Source organism: Chelonoidis abingdonii, chromosome 6 (assembly GCF_003597395.2).
Source record: "Chelonoidis abingdonii isolate Lonesome George chromosome 6, CheloAbing_2.0, whole genome shotgun sequence".
NCBI lineage: Eukaryota > Metazoa > Chordata > Testudines > Testudinidae > Chelonoidis > Chelonoidis abingdonii.
In genome coordinates this window covers 91,155,935-91,177,400 of record NC_133774.1, presented here as the reverse complement: position 1 = coordinate 91,177,400, position 21,466 = coordinate 91,155,935, and the positions used below count along the sequence as shown (strand labels likewise).

The window sequence follows — 21,466 nt, the reverse complement described above, 5'->3', positions numbered from 1 at the left end:
ATACCCTTAGTCTTTTCCAAAAACTGTATCAAACACATCTTGCCGTGTACTTGGAGGTCACCAAATTCAGACTTTCAGACTAAGGGGGTAGAGAGAGCAAGTTCCAAGGAGCCTGAGCCCTCAGAATGCCCTGCCAGTTGCTCCCTCTTATTGGGGGTGGGGAGGAAGGGCCCCTTGTGTCCCTGTGCCACTGCTGTGGTCAGCAGGAAGAGGTGCTTCCCTCAGGTGGGCTGGTCCCAGGCTGTTTAGGGCTTTATTGATCATAACACACACACTCTACGTTCTATCCAGAGACTGATGGATAGTGGGGATTTTGAAGCACTCATAGGAGTTCACCAATTAGCAGGTTAGCATGTCGTTCTGGAAGGTCTTAGTGGACATATGGCTGCTTGGGGGGCACAAAAGTGCCTTTATGGCTTCACTAATAAACCATGCATTGCTGTACACCTGTTGTTGTGATCCATGGACCTCTAGGAATAATAACTGGGGCTGAACTTCTCAGCAACAGCAAGGCTTCAACATGCAGCAGCCTGCTTTTGGTCAAAGAGCTAAGCACAGCAGAGCTATACCCTCTGAACATACTCTCCAAATCCAGATTAGCTTCAAAGGCCTCATGTAGACTAGAGCTGATTGCCAGTCAGCTACCCATTGTAAATGCTAATCTAGATGCACCACAAATATTTGTTGCTGATCAGAATGACCATAGGTTGACCATAATCAGGAACGAACATCTGTGTCCTGGAACAAGTGTTTGTGGAATATCTAGATTAGCATTTACAAATGTTGCACCAGGACTGAAGATTCTAGTATTTACAAGACCCAATAAGTCAGTCTATAAGGAAACTGCAGCCAGCCATCTGCAGGGAGAAATCTTTCAGAAAAGTCTGGTGTTCCCTGTAAAAGGCCCTCTGCTGTGGCACTCCTTCCCATTGGAGGGAAATGGGATGTGGGGGTGGGGGGCCACTTTACCTATAACACAACTTCTTTATCAAATATAGTGGATTTTGTGTAGTTATGAGGTAAGACAGGAGGCACATTATTCCCTTAAAGTTTTGCTTTTAATGCCACAATGGAAAAAAAGTGCATTTGTGTTGCACATATTAACAGTTTACTTTTTGGTAAACACAATGAAAATATGGTTCTCTTGCTTTCCTACAATAGTTTAAGTCAATAGTACTTCACAGTATCTTTGGTCCCATTGTAAGGCACTTCTTTGTACTGCAGCAAGACTACTTCACTTGGCTGAATGCTTCTTGACCACGTCAATGTATTCCTGCACATCATCAGGCGATCCCAGAGCAATAGGTGCTCTCTGGTGGATATCTTCAGGCACTATATCCAGCACTGCTTCATTCCCTGTAGTAGCAATTCCCCCAGCCTTCTCAATTACAAAGGCCATGGGGTTACATTCATAGAGAAGCCTCAGCTAGAAGAGAGAAGCCAAAATTAGTGATCAGTAAAGTACATTATCACAGGATATTTTTGTCTAAAATGTATATCAAAGTTTTCTAGTATTAATCATACTAAAATCAGCAGTAAATATTTCAAATTTAAATCACCACTTGAAGCAAAGATCAAGCTTATTTATAGTGTCCCTTTTTTCCTAGTATAGACAGTGAGGTTTTGTCCCCATCTCCCACACTGCGAACATTATGTTGCCACGTGCGCTCTTTATGGAGATTTGTTCACTTTCCTGTTGACTGCAGGCACGATGCAGCACTTAAGTGAATGCTGAGTACTGTAGAGAAGTGGTTCTTGACTGGGCGGCGTGGGTACCCTTGGGGTATGCAGAGATCTTTCAGGGGGTACAATAACTCATCTAAATATTTGCTAGTGCTTTTTATGTAGCCTGTTTAATTATGCAAAGTCAGCACAAACTAAACTTCATACAGACAAAATGAGAAAGTAAGCAATTTTTCAGTAATAGTGTGCTTTGACACTTGTGTTTTGTAAGCAATAGTTGGAGAGGTGAAACTTAGGGGTATGCAAGACACAGCCTCCTGAAAGGGGTACAGTAGTCTGGAAAGGTGGTGAATCAATGCTGTAAAGTGAGTGATAGTGTGCACAACACTTATTAATGAATAGTTAAGTTGAAAAACAAACTATAGGTCACTGAAGTTTCCACTGAGAAAAAAACTGTCATTGTTTGTGTAATGAATAACTGTCTTATCTACAAGCTGAAGCAATAATTCACCCAGAAGTTTTCAAAAGAGATTAAAGCTTTGCTGAATAAACAGTTGTCCTCCCCTATTCTTGGGAGGAGAAAGGGGAAGCAGACTGAGCTCTACCAATTCTGTAAGGATGGGAGGGTGGAATACGAATGCAAGTGCCTAGAGTCACAACACTTTCTCACAAACCACCACTTTCTGGTGGTCGAAAGTAGAGGAACAAGTAGAGTGATCTGCAAGCAATAGCTCCCTATAAGGCAGTGGTTGTCAACATTTCCAGACTACTGTACCCCTTTCAGGAGTAGTTTTTTGTACCCTCAAGTTTCACCTCACTTAAACTACTTGCTTACAAAATCAGACATAAAAATTCAAAAAAGTGTCACAGCACACTATTACTGAAAAATTGCTTACTTATTTTGACCATTTAATTATAAAATCAGTTGGAATATAAATATTGTACTTACATTTTGGTGTATAGTATACAGAGCAGTATAAACCATTGTCTATGAAATTTTTGTATGTAGTGACTTCACTAGTGCTTTTTATATAGCCTATTGTAAAACTAGGCAAATATCTAGATGAGTTGATGTACCCACTGGAAGGTCTGTGTACCCTCAAGGGGTATGTGCACCCCTGGTTGAGAACCACTGCTTAAAATAAGAATCTACTGGAGATGCCTTAAACAGCTGGAAGTTGAAGCTAGCCAATTTCAGACTGGAAATAGTGTACATTTAACAGTGAGTAATTTAACCAATTGAACAAAATGTACCAATTGCTGGCAATCTTTAAATCAAGTTTGGATGTTTTTCTAAAAAGATCTGCTTTAGGAATTAGTTTGGGGAAATTCTGTGGCCTGTGTTATACAGGAGGTAAGATGAGATGATCACAGTAGTCCCTTCTGACATTGGAAAGTATGAATCTATGAAAAAGGCCAGGGGATTGGGAGAGATTAGGGAGGTGGGAACCCATGGGCCTCTGGCAGAACCAGGAGAACAGCAGAGAATCCTACAATGATATGGTGAGATGGCAGAACTGACTGACTGATTGGGAGAGCACCCAGTTCTTAATGTGTTTTAATGCTACTTAAAAAAACCCTGCAGTGTCAAGCCATGGCAATAGATATATTCTTGCAATTTGTGCACCATAAAACTTAAAAATTGGCTGTTCATTTGTAAAAATCTTAGAATAGTTTAGACAACACTGACTGTATCAGACTACATACTTTCTAAAATTAGGTTAATTCATTTTTACCTTTCCTTTGGGACTTTTGGAGTTGGCTGGATATAAAAAGATTCCTCCATACACTAGAGTACGATGTACATCAGCTACCATAGAACCTATGTACCTCGCACCATACGGAGAGCTGCCATCCTGTATAAAGACATTTGATGAACAACTTTTGATTAAATCTTATTAGCTTTTTAGTGGTAATAACTTGGCTCTTGCATAGTGTTTTTCATCCACTGAACTCAAAGTAATTTACAAAGAAAGCTTAATCATCATCCTCATTTTACAGATAGGAAAACAGAGGTACTGGGCAAGTCATTTTGCATCCAAGTCATACAAAAGGTCAGTGGCAGAGACAAATGTCACAGGACTCCAGATTCCCATTCCAGAGCCTTAAGCATGCTACCTTCTTAGTACACCTCTACCCCGATATAACGCTGTCCTTGGGAGCCAAAAAAAAAATCTTACGCATTCTAGGTGAAACTGTGTTATATCAAACTTGCTTTGATCTGCTGGAGCGCCACTTTACCACGTTATATCCGAATTCGCGTTATATCGGGGTAGAGATGTACTGACAAGACAACCGTTAGAAACTAGAGTTTCCATCTTCCATTGGGCGGGGGGGGGGAAACCAGGGCTGTCCCTAGCTCCTCTCCAAGTTGTAGCCACCAGATCACACCACTTCAGAGCTATAAGTTAAATCAGATCTATAGCAGAACCTTTGTTTTATGAACCCCTGTCATATTCATTCACTTTCACCAGGCTGGGGCAAGAGATTGGGAGGGGGTGCAGGCTCTGGGCTGAGGGGCTTGCAGTGTGGGAGGGGGTTCTGGGCTAAGCCTGGGACAGGTGGTTGGAGGGCATGGGGGGGTGCAGAAGGAGGGCTCTGGGGGGGCGAGGGTTGGGGCAGGGGGTTGGGGGGCAGGAGAGGGTATGGGGTGCTGGTTGTGGGAGGGGGCACTTACCTTGGGTCGTTCCCAGTTGGTGGCCCAGTGGGGCTTGGCTCCACTCAAGCACATCAGCACCTCCTCCCTATCCTGAGCTGGGCCACTCCTACAATCTGCCAGCCAGTAGTGCACCATGTGACTATGCCACTCCCAGAAGGGAGCAATGTGCCTCTGCTGCCCCTGAAAGAGGCATGTGACTCTGCAGGCTGTCCCTCTCTGCAGGCACCACCCCCGCAGCTCCCATTGGCCACAGCTCCTCATTCCTGGCCAATGGGAGCTGTGGGGGAGGTGTTTGCAGGCAGGAGCAGCATGTGGATATCCTTGCTGCCCCCCTTCCCTGGAGGCATGCTGGTCACTTCAGGGAATGGTATGGGGCTGAGGCAGGCAACCCCATGGCGCTGCCACAGCCAGAGACTGATCCACTGAGAGAGTCTCCAGGATTGACCAGTCGATCGCGATCGACGGGTTGGTGACCACTGCTCTATGGGTACCAGTGGGGACTACCCTGCCACCAGTAGGGTAAAGGGCAGAAAGAGGTGTTCCAAACTCTTTCTGCTCCATGGTCAAATGCAGTGGGGAGAAGAGTCCTGTGCTGGTACCTCTTGTCATGGCAACTCCTTTCCTTCTGACATGATTAAGGGCAGGAGATTCAATATCCCATCCTCCTCCCTCTTCATCATGATATCTGAATGGTGTCTAACTAGTCCCTTGTATCAAGAACAACCAGTGCGGTATTGGAACCCACAGGTTGCTGTGGAGAGAGAAGTGTTGGTTTGGCTCCGATTAGTTTTCACAATGCGAAGTTATAGCTTCTAACCTACAGTTGGACTAGGCTTCAGGACAAGTAATGTTTTAAAAGCATCCCCTCTCAGAAATACAAAAGCATTCCCTCTCAGGTTGAGCCAGAAGGTTGAAAGCTAGGTCATTTAGTTTAAAGCTAGGCAGACAAACTATAAAAGTTAGACTGACAGATTTTCTTTAGGCTTTTTGTTCTCCTCTGAAAAATCTTCACAAACTAACAGTGAATGGCTTAGTAAGGAGATGTGGCACTTCCCCTCAAGGCCACCAATTCAAAGAGGATTTGGGACACAGAAAAAGGTTATCTAATTATCTGCTTGGAATGATTTGTTAGTAGCTTCTTTAGTTTTGTGAAAGCTTTTGTTAGCTCTCTCAGCAGAGAGGAATCAAAGACTTAATGAGAATGGAGACTTTCTTCCCACTCTTAAGGTGACTCTGCACTGCATCTTGGAGCATGCTGCCCAGCTGGGGCAGACAGATGCTAGCTCTGCTTGACCAAACATGCTAAAAATAGTGATGTAGCTAGAGATAGCACGCAGGTGGCAACTTGGGCTAACCACCCAGCTACAGGGGTGGCAGGTTTGTAGAAATTTTGGTGGTGCCCAGAACCTGCCCCCACCCAAACTCCACCCTCCCACCTGCCTAAGACTCGGGAGGGAGTTTGGGTGGGGGAGGAAGTCTGGGCTGCAGGCCCTAGGCTAGTGCAGGGGACTGGGGTGCAGATTCTGGGAGGGAGTTTGGGGATGGAGTAGGTGCAAGGGCTGTGGGGTGAGAGAGGGACTCAGGGCAAGAGTAGGAGTGTGGGGGATGAAGGCTCTGTCTGGGGCTGGGGGGTTTGGGATGTTAAGAGGCTCAGGGCTAGGGCAGGGGGAATGAGGGCTCTGGCTGGGGCTAGAGATAAGGTGTTTGGGGTGTTGGAGGGGCTCAGGGCTAGGGTTGAGGGCATGGGAGGTGAAAGTTCTGGGTGTGGGCTCTGGGGTGGGGCAGGGCTGGGGATGAGTTTGGGGTGCAGGCAGGCTGCTCCGGGACAGGGGACAGAGAGGACCCCCTCCATACCCTTTCCCTGATGGCAGCAGTGAGCTCTGGGCCCCCCCACCCAAGCAATACACTCACCTCCACCACCGTCACTGCATGTGCTCCTAGGGCCTCTTTCAGGTCCAGAAATCTCCATCCCCCACCCCCTCGGTGGGTGCCAGGGGTGCTGCGTGTGGCTCCTCCCCTGTTGTTGCCCATGACTGTAGCCTCACTGGGGGTGAGGGATGGGGCTGCCTCCTTGCCCAGCATGGGGCAGGAGTGCTGACTGTGGGTGGGGGGCCCTCTGTGCTGGTGGAGGGTCCCACAGGAAAAGGGAAGGGCCTGAGATGGAAGGGCAGGCTCAGAGTCAGTCTGCCCTGGCAGTTGAGATGGGGGGCACTAGGACCCTGGGGAGGCAGCATGGAGCTGCATGGAAGAGACTGACTCTCTGCTCCAGGGCCCCAGGAAGGCAAGAGGGGGCCGGAGGACACTCAGAGGGCAACAGGTGGGGCAGGGGGGGAACACCTGGCCCCAAATATTGGTGGAGCTGGGTTCCTGAGCTCTGAATATTGCTGGTGCCCAGGCACCATGTGGGAATACAACTCGCTGCCTATGCCCAGATACATACCCTGGCATCCAACTGGGTTTGTAATCAGGTTGCTACCCCCAGCCACACTGCTATTTTTAGCATGCTAGCTCAAGCAGAGCTAGTGAGAGTTTTGTCTACCCTAGCTGGGAAGCACAGTCCCAGCTGCAGTGTAGATGTACCTTCAGAGAGAGTTTTCTGGCTCAGACAGTGGGCAGTATGGGGAAGCTTGAATTTCAGATATCTCACTCAAACGTTCTCCAAAGCTTTCAAATGAGAACTACGTTTATTTTACAGCCCTATAAAAATCCACACGAAAATGCCTGTCTTTGAGATAGCATGTTGTATTGTAAAGAATTATGCCCTATTATAGCGGTGCTGATAGCAAAGGAAGATCAGTCCACAGAACACTGCTACTGATAAAGCAGCATCTTTCACATCTGCAATAGCTGACTTTTTTTTCTTCAGTCTGATTTTTGAAGTTAGCCCAGATCTAACTCCAAAGAGCTCCTAATTTTAATCAAGATTCTCAGTGGGTCAGTTTATCTAATCAAGGTCCTACTAGCTCTGACAAGTTTAAATAAAACCTTAAGGTTTTTTGTTAACTTAAGGCAGGGGTGGCCAATCCATGGCTCTAGAGCTGCCTGTGGCTCTTCAGAAATATAATATGCAGCTCCTTGAACAGATGCCAACTCTGGAGCTGGACCTAGAGGCCCCAACTTTCCAATGTGCTGGGGGTTGTGTACGTGTGCTCACTGCTCAACCCCTGGCTCTGCCCTCTCTTCACCACTTCCCCCAAGATCCTTCCTACCCACTCCCCTGCTGCACCCTGGCTGCTCCCCAGAGCCTCCTGCACACTGTGAAACAGCTGATTTGCAGAGGGGGTGGCGATGCGGGGAGGCCCGAGGAGGTGCTGATTCACAGGGCTGCTGGCAGGCAGGATGCTCTGGGGGTGGGAGCAGGCAGAGCTGATGGGGGCTGCTGCTGACATATTACTGTGGCTCTTTGGCAATGTACATTAGTAAATTCTGGCTCCTCCTCAGGCTCACATTAGCCACCCCTAACTTAAGGTATTCATCAGGTATTACTCAGCCAATGCAATTAGCACTGGACATAGGTAAGGTGTAAAGCCACCTGTTGTCACTAGGGTTCCTATGTGGGTTTTCTAACAGTGGGTGGTAGCTCTGGGGACCTGGACAGACTCTGTTCTGGGTAATTAAGGAGGAAGTTAACATCCAGCTAAGCACTTATCAATTTCTGGCTTCATGGCAGGTATTCACATAGCTTTAAAACAGACCTTGCCATTTGAGCAGTCCTTTAAGCAAGAGGATAGTCAGTCATCATAGTCAATTTCCAGCAGCACTAAGCACAAGTCTTGTTTCCACACCCATTCATTACTCCAGCAAATTACCATCAGATGGACCTGTGCTGTAGGAGAGGAGGAGCAGATCCCTCACTTCCTCTTAAGTGCTGTTCCTACATCACTGGATGAGAGTTCCTCTCCACTCAGCCACCATAGAGCATGGCCTCAACCCCCTAACTCCTTTCTAGACCCAGCACTGGCTACAGCAGCAAGGGAAATGGGATGAAAAAAATACAAGTGCTTTATTGAAAAAGTGGGAGGGGATTATATGGTTATCACCATTAACTGAACTAGCTGCTGAAACTTTTGAATCAGCCACTGAGTGTGGTGTGGTGCTCCTTACCCCACCAACATGAAGTTAACACAAAATGTTGGTGGACTTAAAAGTATATGAGAGAGGAAAAACAAGCTCTGTAACTCTGTATAAACAAATAGTCAGCTATGGTGGCTTACTGATCCATAAAATGACTTCAGAGATTGCCAATTTAAACAGCCTAAGGAATAGTTGGTACACTTTGACTTGTACACTATTAAGATTCAGTCTTGCCTAACTTCAGTGTTTCACACCTGCACGTATGCATGACAACTGAGTTTAAAGACTGAGGAACTGAACATTTGCTTATCTTAGAAAAGTTTCTCTAGAAATACCTGAGGGAATTTCTTCTTTTGAAGATACTCAGTGACTGCAGGATCAAAATATGCAGCATAGCCCTCATTGAGACTGTAGATATTTCCTCTCTTTTTGATTTTCACATTCTTATCAACCAAAATGAATTCTCCAATTGCCTGACAATAATAAAGCAAGTCAGTAACTGCATGTGCGTGTTCTTCACGAGACTAAAAGCGAGTTAATGCTACATACAATTTAGTGAAAACCTACTGCAGTTTCCATTTTCTTTTTACAATTCTGTACTGGGGGGAGGGGAGAGAGTACAGCTCTGCAGTCTTGGACCAAAGTCTTGCTTACCCATATGATACCCCAAAAGCACTGACTCATGCAAATTTCTTCACATGATCACTCCCCATCTCCAAAATAATTCTCCTGTGTCGAAAGTAGTTTGATGCAAGTCCACTCAGTTTTTTCTTTTTACAACTGATGGCCCATGGGCAGTTTCAGGGATTGTGAACACCTATTCATTAGAAGCTGGACTGAGATTTCTAATTCAATTTGACTAGCCATGAGATAGTAACAAGTTGACACTATTAGTCTAATCAGACATGAAAACAGTAATTAGTGATGACAGTATATAGTTACCAAATGTCTAAGGTATCTAGTCTCTACTGCAGTAAGTTTTCACATTTGTAGGAGAGAGGAAAAAATATTGTAAAGTGTCCTAGTTTCTAAACAAACTAAAAAGTTGGTAATACATGCAGACATTTAAACCATTACTATATAGAAAACATAAAATTCTACTTCCTTGAAACTACTGCCATGGCACATTCCAAACATGACTTACTATTGGTAAATGGCAAAACCTGATTTACAATATAATGGCTTTATATTAAACTGAATCACTGCAGACAACAGCACTGGGTGATTTGAAATAAAGTATGTTTAACAAGTCAGATGGCCAATAGCTTCTAGGATGTCAAACACATGCATACACACTCCATACTTACTCTTTTAAACAATCAGGATGTGATCTGTAAGCGTAAGAGAATATTAAATATATTTCTGCATCTGTAGCCTACTAAAAAATGAAAGGTACTAGAGTTAAGGAATATACTAAACTACAAGAGAGAGTCTTAAGGGAAATTCTGCAAATGCAAAAAATGCTTAAATATTCATCACATCAGGTGGCACGTGATGTATACTTTATTCTCTGACTAAACTATCAATTTTGAGTGAGGTTGACCACTGTCTCCAGCAGAGGGGAAGAATGCCAGAAGCCTTTGGGGGTTTATCTCTTCTATTTTTATAGGCATATCAACTCCCATTGGTTCTCTTAAGAGTACTGCATCTTCAGATGTTAAGATTTAGTTTGGAAGCAGCTCTGTATATTGATCCACTTAGGAAACATTTGTTCTGGAATTTTATCTCTACAAGAGCAAGCTATTCATACCAGATTTATGCTTCCTTACCGGGTCAAGCATAAAACAGTTGACACCAGATTCGATGGCTAACACGAGCATTGTGGCACTCCCATAGAGGGCATAACCAGCTGCCACAAGATTACGTCCAGGCTGTAAAGCATCTTTCTCAGAAGGTTCCTCAGAAGAAGCCTGAAATAGGAAGGGTGTCAAGATTTTTTTTAAATTAAAAATTCCCCATGATTCATCTATTTTAAAAGCTTCATTTATTTACAGTCATGGACCCACAACAGCATATGCTGCTATAACAAGCTACTAGTGCATGCCTTTGGAAAACCAGGCCTAAGTCAGCATGCCTTCAATGGCTGAAAAGCAGCAATAACTTAATAGATACCTGTTTTAGCTTATTGCTAGAGTAAAGTCACCAATTAAAGGAAAAAAAAATAAGTCTCTCCTTAAAACTCTGCTGTTTTGTAATGCTGACAAAAACTTCACAACTATTAGGCTGCTAGTGTGGCGATTACAATATTGGTCAACATGATTGACAAGGAAACAATGAGATCAATGCCTGTCTCCATTCTTGCCCCAAATCATCTTTTCTCTGGTCATATACTAGACTAAACTCTGTAAGGTAGCGACCATTTTTGTTCTATTTGCACAGTGCCTACTATGTTGGGGTCTTGGTCCATAACTAGGCTCCTAGGCACTACGGTTATACAAATAATTCATGATGAAAGCCCTGGAGACAGGCCCTGATCTGACAAAGCTCTTCTATATATGGTTAACTTTATAGTCAACTGGGCTGCTCACGTGTTTACATTTAAAGTACATTCATAAGAGCTTTGCTGGATCAGGGCCAAAGTGAGAAGTCAAATGCTAGGGTGGAATTCAGAAAGTAGAAGATGGGGTAGAGATATGTAGTATCTTGAAAGTGATAATGAGTAAGCTGAGAGTTTCACGGATTCCATGACTTTCTGTGAACTCGGTGACTTCTGCAGTGTCCGCTGCGCCTGCCTCTGGGGCAGCTCAGGCAGCCCCTGCACCAGCTGGAGTCTGAGGCCACAGCAACCCTCCTGCCCCTCAGCAGAACTTGGGTGTGGAAGGGAGCAGGGGGTTGGGGCACAGGACAGGGTGAGGCAGGCTCTGGCTGGTGCTTACCTGGGGGGGGCTCCCTGGAAGTGGTGCCATCCCCTTTGCTCAGCTGTTGGCAGAGGCATGGCCAGACAGTTCTGCGGGGTGTCTCTGCCCAGAGTGCTGGCTTAGCATCTCCCATTTGCCAGGAACCGCAGTGCCTGCTGCTGACGGGAGTGAGGTGTGGAGCCAGGTAGGGAGCCTGCTGGCCCCACCAACGCTCCTTTTCCCTGCACCAGCAGGGGTCTCAGGCCATGTGAACTCCTGCCCCCCCCCCCCCCCCAACAAAACAGCCAGGCCGCCTGCTCCCAGGCAGTCCTGCCTGCTCCCCTGTTGTATTCACTGGTATTTTTAGTAAAATGTCTGACTTCCTAAAAATAAGTGACTAAAACATCACCTTAATGAGTACCTTCAATTTGATGCAGAAATCTGAGGCAGAATTTAAAAAACAAAGTGGAACTTTTAGTTGTAATGTTTACTATTGATTAGTGCCAAGAACTTGATTTCCTTTGCTCCTGAGGGAAGTTAGCCCAAAGAAGTTACTTTCAGGTGCATCAGAACCTGGGTCAGGGTAGTTAAAGATGGACAGTGTGTCTTGTCTGGAATCACAGTAGTTTCCGTGCCTGAGACATGTTAATCCTGTATTTCATATGCCTGCAAACGAGACTTCCATCTTTCAGAATGAATTAGGCACGTTAAATTTACAAGCAATGTTTAAAACTGAATCTCATCTTGGAAGCCTGTCCTCAGGCTGATAGGACTACCTGTACAAGATAGGAGAACCAGTTTAATTGAAGAATGCACATAACTCAGGTAGATGAGATTAGTATTTTGTTTGGTCTCAAGTTGTATGAGTAATTATGAAGTATTTAACTCCTGTTATCCTTTTCATTGTTAGAGGAATCTAACTGGCTAATTGATATTCAATCAGGATTGCATGTATGTAGGTCTATTAACCAAGTGTTGTGTATCACTCAAAGGTATTGTGTAACTAAGCATTTGTAGATTTAGTTGGATTTCATTAAATCTTCGGATCCAACTTTATTCCATCATGATCTGCTTAAGTGTGAAGAACTACTGCTCCCCCGCCCATGACAGCATCCCACTTTACCTTTCTGTAGATGGCAAAGATAGTTCCAATTGAAACAAGGCAGTCAATGTTAGAAGAGCCATCAAGAGGATCCATGCAGACTATATATTTACCCTGGAAAACAAAAACAGAGGAACTGGATTTAGTTATTTGCCCGTCTACCTCAAATAAATGTTTTGCCACCTAATCTACTCAGGCTAATTTCTAGTCAAGAATAGTTTAAATTAAGGCTATGTCTACACTAGAAACCTCAAAGCACTGCAGCGAGAGCACTCCCACAGCAGTGCTTTGAAGTGTGAGCGTGGTCATGAGTGAGCACTGGGAGAGCTCGGTAATCCACTTCCACAAGGGGAATAGCTCTGAGTTCTGGGAGCCCGTCCACACTAGCCCTTTAAAGCGCTCAAACTTGCTGAGCTCAGGGGATGATTTTTCACCGCCCTGAGCCAGCAAGTTAGAGTGCTATAAAATGTAAGTGTAGACAAGCCCTAAGGGAATATTTATGTAGCTATATTCTCAAGAAGTGGAATACTATTTTAATGGCTTATTTTTGGCTAAGTTTTCACCAGAGGCTAATTGCTTGAGTGTCTGTATGAACAGAATTTGGGAAATGTTTAACTGAAAGAACAGATGATACCACTGTTCTTGTAATGGCACATGCAGTGCAGTAAAGTCTTGCTACAGCCACAAAGAAAAATATTGAAGCTAAAAAGGTCATCCTTAGCTCCTCAATGTATGCTTAGTTATTACTTCACTCACAGTAAACAGCAACTGGTAGGGAGGCCCTGCAATACCTAGCACCCTAGCTGTTTACCACCTTTTTATCTTTTATAAAAAGATTGTGCCTTTAATCTACACAATAGTATGAGAAAAAATTAAATCAATTTTTGTTTAGGCTCATAATTGAGCCATTAAAAAAACCAACAACCTACCTGGTCAAGAGTAACACCTAACTCCTGAATAATGTAAAGTGTATTTCAAAAGAAACACCAAGCTGAGATTTCTTACACCTGCTCACACATCCCACTGCCAATTTGTGGCTTTACCATGCTGTTTTCCTAATATACAAAAAAAAGTTCCTGCTGCATGAAAGACTCAGACAAGGGATAACAACAAAGGGAAATTTCTCTAATCCTTTACTTAAGTTACTTGTAGTTCATAAGAGTAAAAAAAAATGGAGGTGTTTAAGTGAATTGGTATCCCTTTAATCATCATGATCCCCGTGATTTAAGTCCAGCAATCCTTAATAGCAGTGCTGGCTCTTTAACGGGGGCAGTACTTCTGCTTTAGCTAAAGCATGTTAGCTCAGAATCAGCAGCAAAATGTTTTAACATGGAGTCTCAGTTTAAAAAAAAAGTTAAGGTGCTCCAGCACTGAGTCTTGTTAGCCTTTTCAACTGGAGTTTGTTTAATTGGGACAAAAGGCATGAAAGTGTCCCAACAAAACATTCTATTGTACTTTGATATTTCTTTAGGAAAAAAATTAGAAAACCACCACCACGATTTTGGCATGATCACATCAAAGTGAGTCAGGAGAAATTCACTAATACTTCTCTCACAAACGTATACCTTCCTGCAAATACATATAAATAATGCAGCTGCATAGGCCATGTAGTAAATTCATAAACTTGTTTTTATTGGTTATTTTATTTTTGAAGAGGCAGGAGAATACTAGTGGAAATTTTAATATTTCTAGGAAAAACTACAAAACAGTGTAAAAAAAACACCCCCACACTTAATACTACAATTCAATGACGCTGTCAATTCTTTAAGTCAGTCCTGAAGTCCTCACTCAGATTTTGCTGAGTCATACTCCTATTGACTTCAGTGAGAAGTTTCCCTGAGGAAGGACCTTTATGAATTGATCCATAAAAAGTCATTTGGTGACTTACTAAAAATGCTATAGGAAAAGCCTGCCTGAGAACCATAGGGGAGAGGAGAAGAACACACAGGAAATACAAACAATACAGAATTTAGGACCAAAGGGGGAAGAAAAGCTCAAAAGATGTGGGAGCAGAACTGGAGGAAAGAAACCAGGTAGGAGTGAATGGAAAATGTGACAATATTTTCCTGTATCCAGAAACACATCTTTGGCTAAGTGCCTTTGAAATCTTTAACTCCAGTTCAATTTTTACACATTTGAAGAAAAAGATTTGTAAAAGTTAACTTGAATCCAAGTATTGACAACTTTTGTAAGTTACTAACCCTTTTTTCAGCATCTACTATTATAGCATTTTTGTTTTCTTCTGACACAATAACACACGTAGTGAAGGATGACTTGAGCATGTTAATCAGCAGATCATTGGAAAGGACATCCAACTTCTTTACTTGGTCTCCTGTCACATTGGTGGAACCAGCTATTCCATAGCTAAAGCAATGGAAAGAGATTCTCATGAGGAACAAAAAATACAGTAGAACCTCAGTTATGAACACCCTAGGAATGGAGGTTATTTGTAATTCTGAACAAAACATTACAGTTCTTTCAAGTTTACAACTGAACATCTGCTTAATACAGCTTTGAAACTTTACTGTGCAGAATTAAAATGCTGCTTTCCTTGTATCTTTTAGCAGTTTAACACTATTATATTTGCCTTTTAAGTCTGATTGTGTACTTCCAATCCAAATGAGGTGTTTGGTTGACTGGTCTGTTCGTAAGTCTGGTTTCGTAACTCTGAGGTTCTATTGTATGACATTTTGTAAGATGAGGAGCACTATTCCTGGCCCTTCCAACACTGGAGAGTTTACTTTATGCCACCATAGACCTCCATCTTCTATTATAACTTTTTTAGGTGAGACCGCAATTCCATTCAATTGTTTTGATCTAGTGGCCAGTGAACTGCCTGATTGCTCTTCCTCCCCATATACTGAAGACAGAGGATCCAATCTTTCATTCTGAGATTTCCAAACAGCCACTATTGTCTCAAGTCTATTGTATCAAGTCTACAAGATACTCACAATTTAAGAAACATACAAAAAAAGCATTTAAACATTATCTTTAATTAGTCAAGCTCTGCTGGAAAAGGTTAAGACCTACCATATATACTTGTTCATTAGCCCATTTGTTTATAAGCCGATCCCCCAAGATGGTTAGGTAAAAATAGCAAAAACTGTATGACCCTTTCATAAACTGACCCTATATTTCAGGAGTTGGCAAACTTTGGCTCCTGGCCCATCAGGGTAAGCTGCTGGCAGATTAGGCATACCACTTCCCGCAGCTCCCGTTGGCTGGGAACGGTGAACCATGGCCACTGGGAGCTGAAAGGCTCCATGCCTGCGGACGCTCCAGGTAAACAAAACGACAATGTATTAGATATTCTATTCAATGATCCCATAGAGTTTAAAATCAAATTTTGGTATAGAGCCATATATAAGCTGACCCCTGTTCTTTGATGCGTCACTTTTTTACCAGAAATGTTTGGCTTATGAACAAGTATATATAGTAATTAAAAGGACTAAAAATTGGTAGCCACAAATCCAGGATCTTCAAGATAATAGCTATGACTTAAGATTATATGTGACCGCTTGTTCCTTCCTCCCGTAGCATCTCTAAAAATCCTTGCTCTTAGTTTCAGCCAGCCTCATCCATGAGGCTTGTCTCTTGTGACCACAGTTGAAAGCTTATGCTTTAGAGGTTAGTCAACTCTTATTGGTGTTCAGGGCTTCTGAATTACACCCACATCACCACTGCATCCTGTGGAACTTCCACAGCTGCCTCCCAGCTGCTCCATCACAGGAGGGCAGCTTTATTTGTGGCTTAGGATGCATCAGTTCTGCTAGCGGAAGCTTGCAGGAAACTTCCAGTGAAGCTGCCCATCTTCGCCCTCACCCTCCTACCCCAGCTGTCTCCACCCATCTTCTGGTCTGCACAGAGCAGCTCCAAGACCACAATGACACAGATATGGCAGGCACCATACACCACTGAAACAAGCACTTGTGCTCTTCTATGCCAAACTTTCTCCAATGAGTTGACAGGTATTTTGTTCCTATCAGCAAGAGCTGGGAATGGACACTATAGTACTGGCTATTTCTTAAATCTTGAAGGCAAATTACCATAGTTTTGTCCAGTCTGCACATTATTTAAAGTCACTATGGCTCGATATTCAATTCTGCAATTTCCTTCTAATGAGCATGGTTTAACGGAGCATTTCACAATAATTTCCTTCCATCCCCCACTGCTTCAAAAGCGAAAGACATATGATAGTATTTCTCATCCATCTATACATGACTTGAACAAACACCTTAGTGGAAGATAATTTCCTGCCCAGACCAAGGCCAAGAGGAAAAGGAAAGTGCTGCTGCCTCAGTCTCCAAACAAATTACAGAGATACTGTATTGAGTAAAACTTCTGGAGCAGTTTTTAAAGAGTCCAGACAAAGCCATCTGTGTCAGACAAGAGCCATCCATAATTCAAATGTGTACAGTTCTCACATCTGTACATAAAATTTTTTTATTTCAAAAACAAGAACATGGGGAAGGTTCGATACACAGAAATTCCTCGTGCTGGCTCAAACACAGTTTTCAGCTAGCATGAAAGTGCTGCAGTTGATCCTTGAGAGGCAGTAAGTAGGTTGAGGGGAAGAATTCTTCTGTCAATCCAGCACTTTCTACACAGGTGTTACACTGGCAGAGCTACATCTGTCAGGATGTGGATTTTTATCCAAGAGATGTAGCTCTGCCAGCGTAAGGTTGCAGTGTTGATCAGCCCTATATTTTAAGTCAAGATAGCTAGTCAAGTCATTTGTAAGTCCATTGAGAGGTTTTACTTCTATTTTACAGCAACTTTTTTCACAACACAGGGAGTTTTGTCAATTCTCTCTAGTGCTAACATTCATTTCTAAATTATAAAAAGGCTACTCTGTATTGCTGGAGGCCTTTTGGGTAACATGTTTTGTCACTTGCTGTAAGCTGTCAAATTAGTAGAGTTTCCATTAAGTTTCTCACTAATAAAAAAGGTCATTTATTGTAGGGATTTCTAGAGACCTGTTAAGTACAGTATCTGGTGAGTGATAAATATGCAAAATAATTAGAAGTAGGTTACAGTGCATTTACTTCAGTTTATATTCATCATTACAAGAAAATAAGCACTAGCTTCTTTCTGATGCTACCATTAAGCACTTCACTGTAGTACTAGCTCTGATTGCCTAGATACTGACACATCCCAGCTCCTCACAAGGACTGACTCTAAAAGTCTTATTCTTTCACAACTTCATGTAAAACTCACTCCCCCCCACCCCGACTGCATTGTAAAAAAAAGGGTTTTAATTAAACTGATTAGAGTAAAGTGGTTCTAGGATAAATCAGACTGCAGCTGATAATTCAGCCATAAGTCATCAAGATGTCTTCCGATTCAAAAATTGGAAGTTGCTGAAAAAAGTTTAACTGCACAAAGATGTTATCAACTGCAGGCTCCTTTGAAGGCCACTTCATATCTTAGTTTCTACCATATCAGTTCTAGCAGAGCATCAGCTCTGCTGTGGTTAAGGTTAAAACCAGCTCTCTAAAGCCCAAATCTGACTACTCTAAAATCCAGTTACTCTGCCTGTATTGAAATTGCCTTGTTCTCTTTTTTAAAAGAGAGAGTCAACACTATTACATCTACCTGCAGTAAACATCCACTAGAGAAGAGGAATAATATTGAGGGTTTTACAAAGTTAGAAAAAAGCTGAGAGCTTATCTACATGATGTGTGTGTGCACGCCCCAGCTGGAGTGTAAATTCTAGTGCACACCAGCATGCAGATACTTGCTATCTGTGTGGACCCTGCCGGTGTGCACTAAAAGCTCCTTAGTGCATACCGACTTAAACATTAAGAAACTTAAGTGTATACCAACCCGTGTGTGTGTCCCCATGTAGATAGCAAGTGTGTGACATGCTAGTGTGTATTAGAATTTACTCCCCACCTGGGATGCACTAATACCCCATGCAGACATGTCTTTAGAAGTTCCAAAACTCCATCTAATCATTTGGTTTACCTGCCAAGCTAATATAAAATTTGAAAGGTCATTTTTTAAATTTTTACCATTATACTAGAGTCCAAATCCTGAGAGATTTTTAAAGTAAGGTAATAGGTGATACTGATAGAGCAGAGTACAAAAAAGTTTTTCCACTCCTTTAAGGTAGCTTTTTTGTGCTACCTGACAAAATGCACTCATTATTTCCACGCAAGCATGAGCTGAACTGAGAGCCCAAGACTGAGAGTTCAACATCCCTTTAGCATGTGAAAGAATGTACTAATCCAAACAATATTTGCACTTCTGATTGGCGGTTAGTCAGAAGCCATAAAGGTAGTAACAAGAAGAGTAAGTGCAACTGCAGATCATCTCTTGTCCTTGATCTGTGTGCAGCTCTGCTAATGCCAAGAGTTGCTTACTGTTTAACAGAACTCCTAAATGCACCAATATCCACAGCCAATGGGAATTTCACTCAAAGAGACACGGTCAAGATATCCATAAATAGGCATGGGAGAATTTGACTAATATAATTTGATTAGTATCAAATTAAAAATGCTTATCTATAAATTTCCAGTTGTGCTAAGCTTTTATGTTTTTATAGATTTAAATTTTCATAACTGCAGGAAATTGCAGTGGAGGGGGTGCCCAGTTATTTGCTAGCAGATGCTGAGATTCAAAAAGCTACGGCTTTATAGCCATTGGCAAGTTGTCAACATCATATGTCAAAATATGATGTTAATAGCTGGCTAGTATTTCAGCAATTTTAAATAACTTTAAAGGGAAATAGGACTTTTTTTCATTCACTGTCCAATCCCATTGGAAGCTACAAATAGGGCATGATTCAATCTTCTTTCTTCTGGGTGCACTAGTTTGGATTAGATTGCTTAAATACATTTAAAACCAGATTTGAAGCTTCTGTTCATTACACTATACCGGTTATATGGGCTTTGCAGACAAGGAAAGTGGGCAAACAGGGAAATGCGAAGTGTCTTTTTTAAAGTCATGATACAAACTGAAGTTAGCAAGAAGACCCCATAGGTGAGATTGAGCCAAGCACTTTTTGTGCAATAACATTTCCCTGAACTGTAAATACCCACCATTTGAAGCAACTGCCACAACAGTAGGCTAGAGGACAAAGGTTCAAACTTAATTCTGAATTTAAACATTTCAAAAAATTTTTGAACATGACAGTAGTATTTATGTACTAATGCAGTGGAGTTGTGTTGTCTGCAAACATAGCAATATTGAGCAATATATAGGCAGGTAATAAGTTTAAGAGTGTATGAGCCAGAGAGGGCAAGAATACTCAGCTAGGCAAGGTGTTGCCTAATTAATAAATTAACAGATTAACAATGATATGTAATAGTGTTATAATTATCCATGGGGGGGAGGGGGAGGGATCACTCAGTGGTTTGAGCATTGGCCTGCTAAAGCCAGGGTTATGAGCTTAATCCTTAAAGGGCAGGATTTAGGGATCTAGAGCAAAAAACTGTGTCTGGGGGTGGGTCCTGCTTTGAGCAGGGGGTTGGACTAGATGACCTCTTGAGGTTCCTTCCAACCCTGATATTCTGTGATGCTGCAGCCTGTCAACACTGGGTTTGCCATATCTGTCTGGCTATTAAGTAGTACACATCTTCCTTCCTATGTTGTTTACAGAGTCAAACTGTTATCTTAACCACCAATGTAAGCTTCCTCCACCTTGTGCAGTCCTTACAAGGCAGCTTTAGTTTGATAAGCAGAAAATGAGATTTGTCTTGCAAGGGCACCTTTGGGCCTCGCTTCAGAGGACGAGAGTCTTGGTTTTTAGCGGGGTAGAAATCTGATTCCCAATAACCTCTGTTAGCCTAGGCCTGCAATTAATATGTGCAGGGCCCCATAACGCCACATCGGGCTTTACAGTCACCTACACTACCGTCCCTGCGTTGAGGGACCTACAGGGGAAGCCCCAGTTCTGCAAAGCCCCACCGAGCAGAGCTCTGGCGTAGGGGCCCCGGAAGCGTGGGCCCAGGGCCCCATCAGATTACCGGCCATAAGGGGGGGGAGGTACCGAGCGGGGGCGGGGCTGGGGGAAGAGGCGGGGCTGGGGCGGGGTCTCGGTTGCGGCGCCGGTGGCCCCCCCCCGCACTTCTAGGAAGCTTCCGCCGCTCCTGGCTTTGTGGGGCCCACGCCGGGTAAGGGCAGTTTCGCTCACAGACCCCCCCGGAAGCCCTTCCCCTGCAGAGGTGGCGGATTCCCGCCTCTGAGGTGCAAGCCAGGCTGGGCTGGGGCGAGGGGCCGAGCCCATTCCTGCAGCAGAGGGGCCCGGCAGGGCGACTCTGCCCCACGGTGAGCCCCGGCTTGGGCGAGGGGACTGGGGCTAGCGGCGACGGGCGACTCACAGGTGGGCGATGCCCGCCTTGCGCACGGCGGTGGAGATGGCCTTGACGGAGGTACAGACCGCGTTGAGCAGCCGGGTGAGCTCCCCGGTGCCCTGGGCCCGCCTCCCCTCCTCCATCACGAAGCGGGTCAGGGTGACGACGTTGGTGTCGAAGGGGGACTGGTCCGTCATGGTGGCGGCAGCTGCAGGGGTCGGGCCGGGAGACTGACCGATCGCACGGAGCCGCAGCGAGACCCACACGCCGCCCCCTCCGCCGCCGCCCGGGAACTTCACCAGCCGCGGGGAGAGGGAGTGTCCCAGCCCGGACCTATCGGCAGGCGGGGCGGGGAGCAGCCGGCCCCCGGGATCCGCCCCCAAACCCGGGCTGCTTCCCAGTCACCCTTTTCCCCATGTCCTGCTCTCGGCCCCGCCCCTGCTCTTTTTACCTCTTAGCCCCGCCCCCAAACCCGGGGTGCTTCCCCGTCCCCACATCCTTTCGGCCCCGCCCCCTCCTTCCTCAAACCCGGGCTGCTTTATGGTCACCCTCTGCCCCAGGGCCCTCCCTCTTCTCAGCCCCGCCTCTCCGACCACATGTCGCTTGCCGCCTTCTTTCTTTATCCCCACTGTGCTGGGCCCTTTCCACCTCCTGCGTCATCCAGTCCCCCCACAAGATCTCCACCTCCTTCCTGTCCCCAGGCCTTTGCTTTGCTCTGAGCTCCTCATAGCTCCAAGTCCCTGCTAAGGGCCCAGGAGCCCCGAGAGAGAGTGGGTTAAATATTGGAGATAAACTAACACCCACTTATCTTCTC

General features: G+C 44.2%; 2 protein-coding genes across 12 annotated transcripts in view; one reads left to right on the top strand and one right to left on the bottom strand.

Moving 5' to 3' along the window:
* Window positions 1-1,036: 1,036 nt before the first annotated feature.
* On the bottom strand, window positions 1,037-21,043 carry LOC116837917 (fructose-1,6-bisphosphatase 1). 2 transcript variants are annotated; one of them, XM_075067232.1, is made up of 8 exons: window positions 20,680-20,748; window positions 15,484-15,622; window positions 14,557-14,719; window positions 12,377-12,469; window positions 10,186-10,326; window positions 8,752-8,889; window positions 3,420-3,539; window positions 1,037-1,426 (listed from the first exon to the last, which is right to left on the bottom strand). In XM_075067232.1, exons 3-8 carry the CDS (start codon window positions 14,635-14,637, stop codon window positions 1,235-1,237), a joined length of 765 nt encoding a protein of 254 aa, XP_074923333.1. In that variant the 5' UTR covers window positions 14,638-14,719; window positions 15,484-15,622; window positions 20,680-20,748; the 3' UTR covers window positions 1,037-1,234. The 2 variants fall into 2 exon arrangements, with proteins under 2 accessions (XP_074923333.1, XP_032658707.1); XM_032802816.2 differs by lacking the exon at window positions 15,484-15,622 and having other exon boundaries at window positions 20,680-21,043.
* The window catches only part of AOPEP (aminopeptidase O (putative)), a 346,149-nt gene continuing 345,089 nt past the window's right edge, over window positions 20,407-21,466 (top strand). For 9 of the 10 annotated variants that reach the window (XM_075067225.1, XM_075067228.1, XM_075067224.1 and 6 more), the window contains exon 1: window positions 20,407-20,626. The gene's annotated coding sequence lies outside the window, so the exon portion shown is untranslated. The remainder of the gene's footprint in view (window positions 20,627-21,466) is intronic. The other variant, XM_075067223.1, reaches the window with a different exon arrangement.